This window comes from Lissotriton vulgaris, chromosome 4_1, assembly GCF_964263255.1.
Source record: "Lissotriton vulgaris chromosome 4_1, aLisVul1.2, whole genome shotgun sequence".
Classification (NCBI taxonomy): domain Eukaryota; kingdom Metazoa; phylum Chordata; class Amphibia; order Caudata; family Salamandridae; genus Lissotriton; species Lissotriton vulgaris.
Genome location: NC_141691.1, coordinates 773,095,975 through 773,113,992, shown reverse-complemented (window position 1 = coordinate 773,113,992; position 18,018 = coordinate 773,095,975). Strand labels below are relative to the sequence as shown.

The following is an 18,018-nucleotide window of genomic DNA, read 5'->3' as shown; positions in this document are numbered from 1 at the left end:
TCAATATAAATCGCATTTCCAATAGTGCCATAGACAGTATTTTCAGCCTATTTGTAAACTTTTTCTAAGCAATTCAAAAATTCTTTTAAATTCTTATGGCGTCATACAATACAGGGTCTACGCGTTTCGAACTTCTCCTATTTGTCGAGTTCTCATCAGGACCATACTTTATAACAGTGTATATTAATCACTGAATCATGTTCGTCTTGATACCCGGCGTATGACCACCGGTGTATTTGGTTTGGTGTATCTCCTATCTCTATTTTTTCTGGTGTTGGCGGAGGCGAACACAGGAGAACGTACGGACCCCCTGGACCTAGAGCACGGATAAACCAAACCTTGATCAACGGATACCGCCAAATAACTTGCTCCGGTCCCCTGGAATGACTCCTTATACGTAAGGAGACACAACAATTCATTCTATCCTCCGCCAACACCAGAACAAATAGAGATAGGAGATACACCAAACCAAATACACCGGTGGTCATACGCCGGGTATCAAGACGAACATGATTCAGTGATTAATATACACTGTTATAAAGTATGGTCCTGATGAGAACTCGACAAATAGGAGGAATTCGAAACGCGTAGACCCTGTATTGTATGATGCCATAAGAATTTAAAAGAATTTTTTAATTGCTTAGAAAAAGTTTACAAATAGGCTGAAAATACTGTCTATGGCACTATTGGAAATGCGATTTATATTGAACTGTTGATATTGTTGTATTGTTGAGAGTGTGTGAGAGTGGCTGACTGTGATTGCTTGTGATTCACAATTGAGTGTATGCGAGAGTGTTGGTTGGGGATTGTTTTAAATGTATATAATGTGTTTCATATTTTGTATGTCATATATCTTTTCAAATTGAAAAAAAGAAATTCTGAAAAAAAACTAAAAAGCTCTAAATGAAGAAATATAAACAATAAAATTGAAGATTCATTCAAGAGACATTGATCTCCTCACTTTTTGTTTAAATCGATTGTGAGATGGGAAGATAGTGAGAATCATTCAAAGGCAGCATTGGCGCTCTTTGTTTTTTGATAAAATTTTGCCTTGGCATGTTCCCATGTACTCTGAACCCTCCATCGTGGCTGCAGGCTTCATCCCCAACTTCTGGCAGCCCTGTACAAAAATGGCAAGGAAGATATCCATCTACTATGCTCCTGAACAGGAGATGGGGCAGGAAAGGAGACAGCTTCTAAAAATCCCTTCAAACACAGGGGAATTCGCTCAAGGAGGCAAGCAGTTCTGGCATGCTTTGATTCAGGGACACCACAAATAAATTGCAGACTAGTAAGATCTCTTTCATTAGTCGAGCAAAAACTGTCACCAATAGATCACGCCTAACCTGGGATTCAAAGCAAACCTAGCAGTAATCACTCTAGGTAGGCCTAGTCAGTAAGATTTGTAGGCTGCTTTATACACTGGCAATCCTAGCACTATCTACCCAACTAAAAGAACATAGGCTGCTCTAACTAAGGGAAAACTGGGAAGCCCCCATTGTGGTTAGCAGCTTAGAAACACTGTAAAGTACCTCTTTGCACTGATTGCAGCGGCTGATTTGGCAACAAACACTGCACGGACTGCATTTCTTACACTAGGAACAATTTGCACAACCACGAAAGTGTTTTTTAACTGTTAGTAATCCAATTTATTTAAAGTTGTTATTGTTTATGGATATTATAAAAGGCGCACCTTATATTTTATTATGTTCTTGCGGTTTTAATTGAAGCTTCTTTATTGCAATAGTTTTCAGTAACTATGCAAATGGAATTATTGAATTCATACAATTGTTCATGCGCCCAGTGGTTCTTGAAATGATTGATGTAAAAGCTCAAGGCTCTTTTGGAGTCTAAATCATGATGCCTTGTTTCCTCTCTCGAAGGGTAAGGTTGAGCAAAAAAAGCTGGAAGGATGATGAATTGTCTGGTAAGAAAAGACATCACAACCTTTGGCAAGAATTGCACCAGAGTTTTCAAACACAAGTTTGACCGGAAAAAGGTGGTGTAGAGTGGATGAAGAGACCGAGCTTGTAGTTAATCCACACGATAAGCGAAAGCTATTATGATAGACTGTTTTGAGAGTCATTAGCCTAGATGTGGGATTTCAGATCTTTAAGAATATTTTTGTAAACCGCTGTCATTTCTGTGTTGCCTAAATCTTCTGTACCTTTCTATTTCACATTACATAAATTTGATTTCTGAAGAATTCACACCCGTTTCATTAGTATCGCTGATAGATCTTTTGGGAAGAAATTAAAAAATGTAACTGTAAATTGTTTAACTGTAGGTTACCAGTTGGAATCACTATATTCCTGTATGAATTGTTGAACTGAGTGCACCTAAATGAATCCCTTGTAGGCACTTTTACCTGTTGAGGTTTCATAACTTAGACATGCGTACAAAGTGCATTTCACATAAACTAATTCTGATTGGCCTCCTAGTTCTAAAACTAAGTATCTAAGTAATTGATCTTCTCTTGTCACAGAACTGCAAGCTTTTTTTGAGTACTTCTATGAAAACATGGAGGAATGCCCAATGCTTTAGCAAGAGAACTCAAAGTGTATCATTGAACTTGAAGCCGGTTTGTAAACATATGAGGTGAACATCAGGAACATTCTACTTGTGAAATATGAATGAATGAGCTATGTCATCTGGAACATCTTACTTATTTATGTTGCTGCCCTCCTTCAGACGCTCCCCTGCAGCTCCGGTTTTGGACACTCTTTCGCTTCCAGCCAGGTCCACCAAACTAAGCTTGCTGACCTTCTCTCCAGAGTTCTAATCAAGTGAAACAGAAACAGTCACAGTAGGAAAATGATGCAATGAAAAAACACTTTACTGTATGACCTAAAGGATCAAATTCAAGGGGGAAACACATTTTCACACTTTGAACGCAGTGTAGGTTTTGGACGAGAGAAACTAGTAGCATGTAGATCTGCTAAGTCGTCTTGTTTGCAAAGGCTTGTGACAGTTTTAAAAAAAAATCTTTTTATTAATAACATGAGGTCATAATAGCAAAGCAAGAATAAACAGATCATATTAAAAAAACTGTTTTGTAACATCACTCTATCCAGAAGAAAAAATAAGTATAAATACAGTTTAACATCAAGAACGGAATAGAAAAAAAAGGGAAAAATTCTAAAGTTCGAGAGTGTAGAAAAAGTAAGAAAAGAGGGTGAAATAAGATTTTATCTTTACATAAAAGCTCCCCAAATTTTTTCTAATTTATACAATGATCGGCTCCTCCTGGTTTTAGCAAGCGCCAACTCCATATTATATATTTCTTTAACAATACCCCACCATTCCAACGTCGTTGGTGGGCTCCGTGCAATCCAAGCTAGAGCTATAGCTAGCCTAGCACAATCCAGTAAGATAATTATAAAATCTCTCCGACTAGAATCTCCAATCTGACCACCCAACAGCACATCTAATACTGTGAGTGATATAGGTCTTCCAAGCTTTTGAGACATAATTTTGGTGACTCCTCGCCAAAACTCTGTTAGTGACGGGCATTGAAAAAACATGTGTGACAAATCAGCTGCAAATAAATCAGATTTTGGGCATCTATGCCCAGATGCATCAACCTTTTTAGGAAGTGCAAACGGTGCGATTCGCAAAAATCGGCCTTTTGCACTTCCTAAATTGGTTACTGGGATGCATCAAGCATTTTTGGAAAATCGCTATTTTTTGCGAGTTCCAAAAATGCGATTGCTTTTAAGGAATCGCAAATTTGCGATTCCTTAAATGCAATGCATCATCCTCAAAACATTTGCGATTTTAGAAATTGCAAATGCAAATTACCACGAAGTTGAACTTCGTGGTAATTTGCAAAAATGTTTAAAAACGCATAAAAATGCATTTTTTAAACGTGTACGTTACAGACACACATGTCCTTAGGACATGTGTGTATGTAACTCACATGTAAAAGTGCATTTCATGGGTGCAGGGGGGGGTCCTTTGGACTCCCCTCTTCACCCTTGAAAGGCTTTGATGCATTCCGATTTCAAATTGCGAATTCGCAATTCCCATTCATTCCTATGGGCATTTCAGCCCATAGGAATGAATGGGAATTGCGGATTCGCTATTTGGAACTCGCAATTTTATTGGAATTCGGTAAAAATTGCGATTTTTACCGAATCTCAATAAAATAGCGAAATTAATGATGCATTGCCATTTGCGATTCCTTATTTGCGATTCCTTATTTTTCGCAAATAAGGAATCGCAAATGACAACGTTGATGCATCTAGGGGTAAGTCCGATCACTAGTAGGATTATCTAGTGACCATTTCGCTATACATTCAGGAGTGTGGTACAGTGAGCAGATAGTTCTATACAATTGTAATCTCAGATTAGAGGAGTGTACTGACTGACAGATACCGCTGAGTGCAGACGAGATAGTGTTAGCAGTAATAATAAAACCCATTTTTCTGACTCCATTGTGCAGCTAATCTCCCACAGTCATCTTCTTTATGAGAATTAAATTCTTTATATCCAACACTGATCAGTGATTTATCTTTAGTTAGATAGATACAATCCAGAAAATCAGAATCTAATAATACTGTGAGCTTCATGCTATGTATGAGATAGTCGCAAATTTGATAATACTTTAACCGCATGCTCTCTGAAAGATTGTATAAGAGCTTCAATCTATCAAATGTTGAAAACCTGTTAGAATCATACAGATCCCGTAAGCTTTTTATGCCCAAATTATCCCACTGTTTCCCACCCCCATCATGAAAAACTCCTGGAAGAACTGGATTGTTCCACAAGGGGAGTTTGGGATGATACATCAATATTTTGTTTTTATTGATAATAGCCCTCCAGATGAATACTATATCCTGTGCAGTCTTAAATTTGACCCTCTTGAAATAATTCCGATCATTGATTCGATACAGCCACATTTTACATTCTGCTCCCAACATAAATACATAATAAAAGAGGGGGTTATTGCTAGAGTTTACTAAACTACGGATACGTCCTAGGAACGCGACCAGAAGTACAATTTGAAATCTGGGAAGTCGATGCCCCCTTGACTAAATGAGAGTTTCAGTGTCTCATTTACGCAACACACTTTTTTATAACTCCAAATGAAACTGCTTAATACACCATCTAGTCGTTTAAAAAAAGAATTATTAATACGAAAGGGGATAGACCGGAATAAATCAAGAAATTTTAATTAAGTTTATCCTCCCACTTATACTGAGAGGGACCTTGTGCCATTTTTTTTTATAAGATAGCGGTCTCTTTCAATAATAATTCATAGTTTGATACAGCTATTTCTTCTAACGGGATTATGCCTGACTGATTTTGTAATGCCACTAAAAACGGTTCCATAGATAGGGCGATTAATAAAGGTGACGAAGTGCACCCTTGATTGGTACCCTGGAGTATACAGAATAATGTCCCTTGCATCCCTGCATTGCAGACTTTAGCGCAAGAATGATCATACAGGGATTGTATCCACTGTAAAAACTGGCCTTTAATCCCAAATATTTGCAGTGTAGCCCAGAGATAGTCCCACCCCACTCAGTCGAATGCTTTCTCAGCATCTAATAATATCATACCAAGTGGGGGTCGACTTAGTCCTGGCAACGTCAAATGCTGTAAAGGCCGTGTTTATGTGAGTCGTGGTGTCCCTGTCCAGGATAAACCAGTGTTGTTGTGGAGGTGGAGATACCCAGCCGGATATTATCGGAGCAAGGCGATTTGCCAATATTTTGGTAACTATGTCCGCATCGGTGTTTATAAGAGAAATGGGTCTATATGACCCACATTCGCCAGCTATCTTGTTTAATTTTTTAAAAATACAATCTGCGTAAGATTCCGTGATTGAGGGGCTTTTCCTCCAAGTCCAATATACCAGACTACCATACTAAATAGTGGGGCTAGTTCCTCGATACATTTTTTATACAGCTCCAGAGGAATTGAATCCTCTCTAGACGCTTTGCCTGATGGTAAGGCAGAGACTGCCAATCTAATTTCAGCCAGTGTAACATCATTATTCAGTATATCTAGTTGTTCGTAATCAACACAATTCACAGAGTTAATTTGTAAGTATGCATAGATGTCACCTAACACCGGCCTATTTTCAGGGGTATATAAATCCTTATAATAATTGGCAAATTGTTCAAGTATCTGCTGGGGACTATTATACATCACATTATTGGGCCATTTGATAGCCTTTACTAGAGTTTTTGCTTTGTCATCTGCCACCTTATATGCTAGTATTTTTCCTACTTTATCCCCACCCTCATACTGGGATAGATGGTACTTATTCAATTTGATGAGACTTTTTTTGCCTAAGTGTATTTTTTTCCCTAAGTGTATGAGATCAACTAAGATGTAGCCCAATGCTTCTGCTTCAGTTGAGCCCAGCAAAAGTGCTTGAGCCATCTGTTTTTCTGCTGAGAGTACGCTGGTCAACATTTTATCTGCCCTCTTTTTACGTTCATAATTTTGTCTAAATATATACTGTTGAGCGAAGCCCCTGATACTAGCTTTACAGGAATCCCAGACCACAATATGTGAAGCTGAGCCTATATTAATTTCAAGAAATTCTTTTAAATGTGCCTTAAGTTTTAATATAAAATCCCCATTTAACAAAAGATGCCTGGGGAATGAGAAAAGCCGGGGACTCTGCTTCACTGTCTTAATTTTAAAAGAGATAAGGATAAGGTTATGGTCAGAAGTGACCCTTGGGCAAATCTCCATATGGCTTGTCTCCAACAAGCTGTCTGACACCCAGGCCATATCTATGCGGGAGCACAATTTATGCGCAGCTGAATAATAAGTGTAGCCAGCAACATCAGGACGTAGTTCAAGCCAAGCATCTTTTATGGCGTGTATTCGTACTATTTCTGTAATTGCGGCCTGTGTTTAACACATCCTTTTGAATGCCACCCCGTCTGCTAGTTTCAATATCATAGTTCATAATGCAGTTTAAGTCTCCCATTACCAACCGCTCACCCTCCCAGACCAGCAATTCCATATTAACCTTATCGATAACAGTAGGGTCATCTATGTTTGAACCATACAAAACACAGAATGTATATTTGCTACCCTCAGCTATGTTCTGAGCTGTAGCCCATCTACCATTTTTATCTGAGGAAGTTTTAATAATTTCAGCTTTAAATTGTTTATGCTTCAGAATTGCGACTCCTCGAATTGAAGCATTTAGCTCAGTGCTGACAGCTACATCATAATCTAACTGTTTTAGTAAGTTACCGTCTTCATAGGAGATGTGTTTCCGAAAGTAAGACTATGTGTGGATTATACATCCTTAACTCCTCAAGTACCAATCTTCGTTTATTCCTGCTATTCAGTCCTGCCACATTCCAAGCTAAACACCTTATTCTATCCATTCAAAAAAATTGTCCTTCCTTCCCACCCTATCTTCTCCCTCATTTATTAAGAAAAGAAAAAAGAAAAAGTCCTACCATTTATCTCCCTCATGTTATTTTTACAGAATTTTACCCCCCCCAGTGAATCTCCCCCAACCCCCCTGTCACCCCACACCCCGCCCCACCCTACCCCCCTACTCCATAGAGGAGGATTCCTCTGAATAACCAGCTGCCGGTGGTCTAGGCAGCCAAAAGAGACACAGCCATGCTGATTCCCCTCCCCCCTCCCACCCCCCCCCATGTCTCAAAACACCAAAGCCTTAAATAACGCTGCATATTAATAATCCTTGGTCATATTCTTCATGGGGGGGGGGGGGGAAAGATTAAGCAAAATCCCCTCTGACAGTCGTAGATTACTGTACATTCTTATAGCATTTGACCATAGGCAAATTATTAGTAACAGACATCTGTGATATTATTCTACTATTTCCCTGTAGCTTCTCCTCGCCATTTGACCAACATCTTCTCAACTTCCCGATCGTCCGTAAGAAAATATTTGTGGCCATTCTTAGGTACTTTTACGCGCTGGTTCTTTAAGAAAAGCTTGCCCCCCAAGAGCTTTGATTGGATCGATATATTGTCGCAGCTTCCAGCGTTTCTCCACAGTAACTTTACTTAGGTCTGACCTGACGAAAAAGTTACAGATTCTGTTGTAACTGGATTATTAGGACAAGCCTTCAATGATACTGCCTGTCTCAGCAAAAAATTTCCCATTTAATCAGAAAAGGCCGGGAGTACTGACTTCCCTGACATCCCTTATTCCTCTGTACTGCCGGTAATCTGTGGATCCGTTGCAGTTGCGAGTCCCAGTTCCAGTCAGATAGATCCGGAAATGCTTTTTGGAAAAGTTGAACCATATATGCTCTCGGATCTCTCCCCTCAGCCCCCTCTGGGATGCTAAAAAGTCGGAGGTGTTGTTGTCGTTGTCGATTTTCCAGATCTTCTACCTTGGCTTGTAAATTTGAAATCTGAGCTTCATGTTTGTTCACACAGACCTCTGTGCGGGAAGACAGTTCTTCAGTGTCCACCACCCTTTGTTGTAATTCTGACATCTCCTGCAACAGGCCCCCTAGTTTGCTTGCCATCTCATATATAGAACGTTGCATTTTGTCGTGGTCTTGTCGCACCTGTACTTAATGTTGCTGTGCTTCATGTTTCTGCTCCCTGAGCAGCTGGAGTATCAGGCCGAGTGTTATATCCTCTTTACTGGCCTCGATCTCAGCTCTCGGCTGAACGGCCAATGGACTCAAACTCAGATTCTGGTTGTCCGTGATATGGGTCGTGCAGTTGGAAGAAGAGATAACTGGGGGTGTAATTTGATCAGGCATATCCGGCTTAGGGTCATCAGATATTGTTGGTATAGTTGTGTGAGCTTTCGTAGAGCCCCCCCTTCAGTAGGCTGGGGCTATCAGAGGTGGTTGGTATAGCTGTGTGAGCTTTCGTAGAGCACCCATCCAGTGGGCTGGTGCCTGAGAACCGGAGTGCCATTGTCTTGACGCCTCCCTTTGCTTGCACCCATTTCCGTAGGGGACTATTATCGGCAATAGCTTTAGTTCTTACAACAGATTGCCCACTGGACGGTTTTTGGGATTTATTGGTTTTATTCTTGAACTTCCCTCTGCCCTTCTTCCCTACAGACCCTTTACTCGCTCCCGTAGGGTTTCTAGTTACGGTCACCTCCTGCTTTTCGAATTCTTCATTAGAGCCGGAGTCCACACAAACATCTGTATCTTCAGTCAAATTATCTATGTTTTCTATGGCTGCACACATCTTTGCCCCCAACTCTGCGACCGAATCTGCGCCGATATTAGGGGGAAGCATCCCAAGGTCTAACGAGTCCCGCATGCCCGGCAGTGTGTCTGGCAGACCCGAGTGATTAAATACTTCATCCACCCCAGAGGAGCCAGAGGTGCTGATAAGCGCTTTATCCCTTGCTCCTGCTGCGAGTTCTACTCCCAATACTGGTGTTTCATTATTTTCTGCCCCTGAAGCCCAGGCAGTATTTCACATATCTTTTCTGTTTCCATGACTGGAGCCCTGTTATGGCAGGAATTGCTGAGAGCCTCATTGCCTTGTACTGCAACAATGTTGCCCACCTTAATTACTGCAGTTGAGACCACAGTAGCAATATGACCATTAGTCTCTTTCTGCTCTTTACTGCCAATGTTCTCAGCCACCTTTAAAAGCTGTGGAGTGCGAGTAAGCGGTTTGTGCAAAGTCTGACCTGCTTTCTCCAGCGTGAACTTTTTGACTCCAGCGTTGTTTGTTTCTCCGGCCGCAGCATTCTTGCCGGTACGTGTGACCTGGCCGGCTTCTTAGGCGCCATCTCCTGTTGCAACTGAGAACGTGTGCCTGCCTCTGTCGAGATCTGAAGCGTTGCGGGGACGACAGAAACAAGCAGACTTGGCCAGTCGAGGTTCTCCCAACTGGTAGGCGCGCTCGTTACAGCCACCAGATACGGACCACGCTTGAAAGCCACATCCACCTCTTCACCGGATGAGCCGAGACCTATTTTTCCTGCTTTAGCCGTGGCAGCAGCCCTCACTTTGCTGGTGTTTCAGGGCTCACAGATAAGGAAGCATTTATTTTGGCAAGATGTAATCAGATTAGCGTTATCTTTTTTTCAGCAGCTTCTCATGCTAGCGAGAGAGGGATCTCCACTGCTGCGCTCCGTAGCGGCTTCAGTCCGCCATCTTGTTGCTGGCTTGTGACAGTTGCTGTCAGATGTTCCAATCAGTTAGGTCAATGCCAGCCAAGTTATGTCAAAACCTACACAGATCTGGTGTACTGAAACATGCAGATCTGCGACACAAGAAATATTAAAGCATAGATAAACTGTTCTGCGGTGGGGATCCATATGTTCATGCAATTCTAGTGGTCATTCCCTTTTGGGTGGTGTATATATAAACCGGGTCATCACCTTATCATTACAAGAATATGCTACTGTCATAGAAACTGGGGCACAACTTCTATTGGAGAGCTGTGTACACACAGATTCGGTACCATGCACCAAGGGTGTGTTCAGCTTACATGGAGGTTAGGAATAGGTGTTTCTCAATTAAGGGAAGGCTTCCAGTAAATCATAAAAGTAGCTAGTGTCCTAAGTAATACCAATTCACTCTAGACAATCCATATGCCTACCAGTCAATGGAGGCATATCAATATTACGCCATTCATGAATTCTCTCAAAGGTGCACTTCAAGATTGTGAGGTGGGCGTTGTTGTAAGCGTCTTCCTTTTTTCAGCTTTAAGTAACCTGCTCTCAGTCGACTTTTGAACATCTGTTATCCATCTCCTTATATGAGGCACTCTTGGGGATTTTGACGACATAACTGCCCTTTGCCCAACAACAATAATTGGTCAAAGACTTCACAGAGTACTGCTTCTGTTGGGCAGAGCCATCAGCTCAAACAGACTCACTTCAGGTTCGTTCAAGGTCAGGTTCACTGTGATCTGAGAGTGCGTGTGACAAAAGACAACCATCTCATGGCAAACCCATACCTTATGGTACAACTCAACATCTAAAATCCCATATCTAGGCTAAGAAATAACAGTGGCACGACAGGCGGTCCAAAGACTGCATGTCTTCAAGGCCCTTTAAGTCATGTTTGGTCAACGCTATTAAGGCCTTGTGCAGCACAGATTCTATTCTGTCTCCATCCTGTAATGTGAGGAAGAAGTTTAACAGTCAGGCATGAGTGGTTCAACATCACTACCCTCCAGACAAAGCATACCGCTCTTGTGAGCAAGCTGTATGTGAGAAATTGACCTGAAGGACCCTATTTAGTTCCATGATGTACAGAATAGTCCTCAGTGTCCCTGCCTCAAAGAGCTCACTGCATGCTGTACTAGCATTCCTGATTCACATGTTAATTTTAGTGGAATTAGTAGCCCCACTCAACACTAGTACAAAGTGTAATGGTAGTGGGAGCATGAACTTTTGGTGGCTATACATTTCCTGCACCCATTCCCACAGTAATTCCCTACCCATGTCAATAGACACATCCCAGGATCTGAAACTCTACTTTGGGAACACTCCCTGGTGAATCTTACTTCTCAGTTCCCACTAATATGTAGTTGTTTCTGTTCTGCACCTGGCGCCCCCACAGAAGCGGACCCGCCAGGCAGTAGATCTCAAAGTCGGGAGCTTCTAATCCTCCTTCATTGTTGGCATTTAGTTGGTCTATATTTTCAGCACCAGCAAATGGGATAGGCCAGAGATTCAGAAGAAGGGCTACATTTTGTCAGAGTCCAGCTAAGCAGGAGTGAAAATGCTCATCACCTAGACATGGGAAAACTTGGAATAGCAAAGAGCATAAACAGGAGGGATACGGTTAATGGCAAGTACTTAAGGGATTTCTTTTGATCTTTGGTCATTTCAGTAAGATTTTACAAATATTTCAGACGTTACAAGCATACCTTTTTATGTCAGGGGAATTATGAATATGTTTAGGCTCTTCATGTTTATGCAGGTCTTCTGTGAAGATTAGAGCTTGAACGAGGGTGTTATGCTGATGGTAAGAGATGATTAAATTTTACTGAGGATATTATATACCCTCGATGCAATACGAGTGAAGTACTAGGGCAATGAAACCTTCCTTTTTTCCAGTTTCTCATACCTTTTCTTCTCATGCCCAAACCTTCCAAAGTGCCTTCTATTCCTTCTTTGTCCAGTATGTTTTTTTCCCTTTAGCTACCTCTCACTTCCTCCCAGAAATGCCATTTCTCTTTTATTACTACTGGTCTCATTCCTCCATTGAGGTGTTACCTCTAAGGTATTTAAGAAGATTGGTGATTGCTTCATTGTGGTAAATGAGACATTGAGGGTATGTGCCTCTATCATTTGTGGCCGCAGTCACTAGTTAGTGGCAATTGAGAGCTTCAAGAGCGTTTAGAAGGACTGTGGTTTGCTGGAGATCCGGTTTGTCGAACCACATGTTGAGTTCTCTTCAGAAACAGACTGGATGGTGATTTGCAATATCAAATATGGAATCCGGGAAAACATCTGCAAATGTTGTGAATGAGGAGTGAAAGTGGAGAGGGGTGAGCAGGATTTAAATTGAGTGCTCTTTGATCACGGCAGTCAATATAGAAGTTTTGTAAACTACGCCCGGTTCCCCACTGCACTTCTTGGTGTCACTGACCCAGCTTTGTACTGAGATAGAATACATTATGGGTGAAGTATCAAAAGCATTTTGTCACCATTCCAAAAATTATCTCCAGAACTTGGGTTCTCAATATTTCTCATTGAATATGTAAAGCCAACCAAACTAATGTTATTTTCTAACAGAAGAAACATGGCTACGATTAGTGAAAGCATGCAATGCTAAACTCTATGACGATCTACAGCACACAAAATTACACTAATGTTCGTGACTATTCTCAAAAGCATCTACACTATTACAATGCTTCCCCAAATTCTATGCAAGGAAGGTAGCAGCTTTGAATACTTACACCAGATTGGTGGTCATACAGAGTCTGGGTCACAATGATGCTGAACACTGCGTGGGATCGACTACTTTCCTCATTCATGTTAGTCGCAGCCACTGTTCGAGATTTGTTTCCCTCCGACATCAATGACTCAATGTCCTAGAGAGAAGAGAATGATGAAACAAGTTAAAACACACGCTCTCCATGATATAGACACCGTTTTTGGCTTCCACTTAGCCCACGCCAAGCTAGCAGCCCCATCATTAAAAGGATTTCCGATTACAGGGTTCATATTGTTCCATGGAAGCATCCATCCGTTGCAAACATTCATGCAGCTCATGACTGCCCACCACAAACAAGTCAAGCAAAGGCCTGCTGACTTACCTCGAACGTGCTATTTACAAGCACAAACCATCAACTCTTTCATTACTGTTGCCTTCACATGGCCTATCCCCGGGCAGACTAGCACTACAAAAATAGCTGATGGTTTAACAAAATGAGTGGCAACACAAACTAAGAATCTTTTGAAAATCCACCTCTCTATTTTAAGTAATAGCAGTGAAAACAACGACCATATCCCGCAGGGACTCAATTCTATCAATTCAGGACCAAAAGGCTAAATGTAGATCACCACCTAACATTGCTTATTTAGGTTTGGTAAAGCGCAACTATCACTTCCAAGGCAAAGAACTACCACATATTTGCCTAGCCATAACATTAACACGGGACCATGACGTTTACTTATCCACAGTAATGATGTCTTTGAAATGAAAACGTTGAATGGAAGATTAATGTATGCTTTACCTTTCGTATGTGATGGGTGAAGTAGGGCAAAATAACCTTAAACAACCTACCCCGGTTGGATCTGCATATAGAGCACTCTTGCAGTGCCAGAAGGGCTGGTCGGACAAGTCAGTGTGTGGGCCATTTTTTAGCTGTTTGAGCACTTGCGTTATGGTCTACTGGGCCTTTTTTGTTGATTTCCCTGATATTACCACAAACATTGCATGCAGCAAGCACAAACGCATGTAGATTTCCAACTGCCCTGATTTGCAGAATGTGGGCCACTTTTTTAGTAATCTAAAACGCAAATTGGAGACATTTCCATTTTGGTGCCCGGGTCTATTTTCATCCCCCGTCCCAACCTACGCCTAAGAACGTATGGTTTCCTACATCACAGGCAAGAAGGTATTCAGATTGTGAGTCTTGCATGGTAAATAGATAAAAGCCATCAGAGCAGCAAAACAGCGCAATTCCAATGAGCAAAGACAAGTTGGGTTTACACCACTGCAAATACAGCGGAAACACAAGTGGAAGGCAATTCACAGCTTCACAAATGGACGCTATTCTGGAGGCTATCGGAGAATCAAGCGAGGCACTTCGACACAAAAACGAAGCGGCAGTGACAGACCTCACTCTTCTTACGGTAGACCAACAAAACTCTCCAAAAGTGTCTATGAAAACAAGGCAGTGCCGACATTAATGCAACCCTCAGCAAGGAACATTCAAGAACAAGTAATAGATCTTGCAGAGTAAGTACAATTCTTGAAGCAAGGGGGTGCTTCAGAAGAAACAATGTGAGAATTGTTGGTCTCCCTCTCCCTGCAAAAGTCAAAGGCCCTTGTATGTTACTCTTTCTTCAGGAATGATTCAGTACCCAGATTGCCCCTGGCAGTCTCTCCAGGTTAAAAGGGCAAATAGGGTCTCAAAGGTATCTCTAAGGCATGGAACCTCTCCAAAGGCGCTGGTGGCCACCTTACGCCATTACAGAGACTGAGACTACTTCATACACCTAGCACACCATGATGGTTCATATGTGATGCAGGACAGTAAGGTTGTCCTCTTTACAGACGTCGGGGTTGCAGTGCAGCACCAACGAAACCAGTTAATGGAAACTAAACATCTGGTAAAAACCATGAACTCGACATACATGTCACTATTGCAAATAGTGATGAGGTGCTGGATGGAAAGAAGGCGCACTTCTTTACAGATTCATCAGCAGTCAGTAAATGGGTAGCAGAACATCATGTTTCAATAATGCAATCCAAAACGTGCAAACTGAACAGAAAACTGAGTAAGCCAAAGTAGACACCACACAAACCCACAGTGGAACAAGCCACCGCTGGACGTAAGGAAACAATAGCACACACCGCTATGTCGTGGACCAGAGGATATGAAGACACTGTAGATTCTTCAGCATCAGACATAATGATGCAAGATTAAACAGCAGAGGATAAGAAATCGGAAGGGAAGCTGATCCATCGCTGTACATCGTTCCAACAACAGCAGACACAGACTTGGTGGAACCGTACCCCTCTCTTCATGCTAGACCTAAGCTTACATGTGCCATATCAGACTGACCTCTTGCCGGCATCCAGAAAGCCGCCCATTATATACAAGCCTTGTAGACAAATTATTTTGCATTGAGGGGAAATAAAGGGTCTGAATGCTTTCACATAAGATAAGTCGATATTTGCCACATGATTGGTATGATGGAAGAGGTGTCCGTTTATCAGGGGTCTCCACCCCTTTCTGTAATGGAAGGTACTTACGTTTAATATAAATCATGCCAAGCTACTAATATTACTAGTGTTGTAATAGTGACCATCTCAGACAAAATTATACTAGTGGACACCCCATGCAAGATGGGCAGCAGTGATCACCTCAGTGCATCAGGCAGAGTTGCCAGAGGTAATGCGAAAAAAGGCTTTAACAACTTGTAATGCCTCTACATTGTTAATACATGGCAGCCATAGCCGCAATGTCCCTGAGACCAAGGTAATATGTCTCCCCAGCGCAACACTCAAGTATAAGCTTTAGATGTATTTAGGAAATTCAACCCTTATTCTCCAAATATTAGCTTATGAGTTCTGAAAATATGAACATAGTCGCCTCAAATACAACCTCTAAATTTTGGGATTCATATATTAATTTAACCAAAGAAAGCTAATGTAGTAGGCTGGGCTTCACATAGGAGAGCTACTTACAGGTACCTGGAGAGCTGCCAGTAGCTCACAATCTACTCGTTGGAGAATCCTGGTGTAGATCAAATCTCCCTCTACCCGATCCCCTTTCAGTCCCAAGAGATTTCTGCGAGGGCCGTTTATGCCAATTAATTGTTGGAATAGGCACAGTCAGTGCAACGCAAGGGTCACAAAGAGCTTGTTATTGGTAGTATGTTTTGATATAGTCAGTCGCATGGTATCAGACACATCATCGGAGAAAACACTCAGCAATCGTATAAGATAGCATGGCCATACATAAGACTTGAGACTCAACCATCAGCAACATGATGACTATGGCTAAGGAAATATCAATACCAACAATAGAGGAATGGCAAATGTGGTAAAACTAAAGGAAGGAACATTCTTACCAGTGCAGGTACGGTGCAGACATGTCATGCCTACAGGAGACACTTGGCAAAAACTAAAGGTGCTAAAATCCACAAGAGTTGGAAGAGACAATATGCAAAGGGTGCACCTTAGCAAAACTGATTCACAAGGCAGGTTTTTGTACTGGAGGGTATGCTAGAAGGTAAACAAGTCTGTGTGCTCCCAACTCCCCACAGATGGGAGGACCTGATGCCAGGCCTTATTAGCCTAAAGCAAAGGTAGAGTAGTCTTGGCAGAAATGTTTATTACGCTGGAGTAATTTTGGGTTACTCTTGTGAAAATTATGCAGTAACGCCTGTTCATATAAGTTTGAATAATTTCGGCCAAAATGCCTTCTCCCAAGAGCACAGGAACCTTTGCACATGCTTCTGCTGGCTGCTGATATTCCTGTTCCGTTGTATTCAGTGCTATTTTCTTAGCGTAAAATGGATCCTTGGATCCAGTTTAGACACAAGCGTGCCATTTGCACTAAGAAAACAGCGCTAAATGCAGGGTTAGACTCCTTGTGTAATGCAGCGTAGGCTCCCGTAATTTATATAACTATACTACAGCAAATTACGCCAGATAAACCCTCCACTAGTCTGCCAACATATGGGGGGGGAGGGAGAGAGAGGTTAAAATTGAGTTCATAACACCAAACAAATTAGATTGTGCCCACCGGTGGCAAGGAAAGCTGAGGACTTTGCGGCCTGGTAACATAAATACAACCCGACAGACACAGACGAACACTCAGTCCAGTAGCATTATAATACATCTTTTACTCTCCAATACACAACCTTCATTTCAGGCTGGACATGGTTCTAAGTTCAAAACAAATTAATGGAACAACTTAATATGCATAACACTTCAGATCATCACCCACCCTGCTTTATTTACATTAGGGGAGAAACACAATGCTTTCTGACAGAGGTTCCAATCGCCGATCTTGCAACACAGCATTCAGAGCCAGTATTACAACCTAAGTTGAACAATCTTTCACTGATAATGAAAAGTCGACTGGAGAAGTGTTAATAGAGTGGGAGGCTTTTCAGGTGTATCCTAGGGGAAGGTGTTTCCAGATGTCATATGGGGCAAAGGCAATCTTTAACAGCGACATAACCTGTCAGATAGCACATTAGATAACTAGAAATTACAGCTGTCTGCCTCATGGGAACAGTCCAGCCCGAACTGCCAAGCCGGGTCATCTCCTTGTGTTTGCTTTGCTCGCTTTAAGTTGGCAGGGTATGCCCAGACATGGGCCCCTTGCTCATTTTGCCACTGGATTCAAGCTTGCCTGGCCGATGAGGGATCTTACCCCGAAAACGGTCCCAGGATGCTTGTTTCCAGTCCAGGGAATACCTGGCTTGGTAGTTCGGGCTGGACTGTTCCAATGAGGCACAGGGTCAAGACTGATTTGCATATGGCTGGGTCTGAACTGGGGTGGCTTAATGGGCTAAAGAACGATGATGGATTCAACCCAGATCTGTGACTGAGGGTGAGTGTCTGAAAAGTTTCAGAGCTCCGTCCATCATCTTCTTGTGTTTGCTCCATATTTTGCAAAGCACAGAATTGGTGACTGAAAATAATTCACTGAATGGGTAAATTGCAGGTAAGGAATGCATATGCCAAAGTCTTGATACCAGTGCTCAATTTGGAGAATAAAATAAGTGCCAGGGCCCTCGTCAGGTGGGCACAGCAGCTTGCACCATACATTTCACCTGCCATGATGCTAATGACAGTAACTACACAAATACTAACCATGACACTCATACAAGTGTGACAATTCAGCCTATTCCAGGCCCCCAAATTTTAAGAAA

At 41.9% G+C, this 18,018-nt stretch overlaps 1 protein-coding gene across 1 annotated transcript in view; it reads right to left on the bottom strand.

The window, feature by feature from the left end:
- KIF13A (kinesin family member 13A) overlaps window positions 1-18,018 on the bottom strand; it is a 762,232-nt gene that overhangs the window by 358,135 nt on the left and 386,079 nt on the right. The window contains exons 8-9 of the mRNA XM_086965110.1: window positions 12,855-12,989; window positions 2,666-2,778 (exon numbers count right to left, since the gene is read on the bottom strand). Coding sequence (XP_086821236.1) covers window positions 2,666-2,778; window positions 12,855-12,989 — 248 coding nt within the window. The remainder of the gene's footprint in view (window positions 1-2,665; window positions 2,779-12,854; window positions 12,990-18,018) is intronic.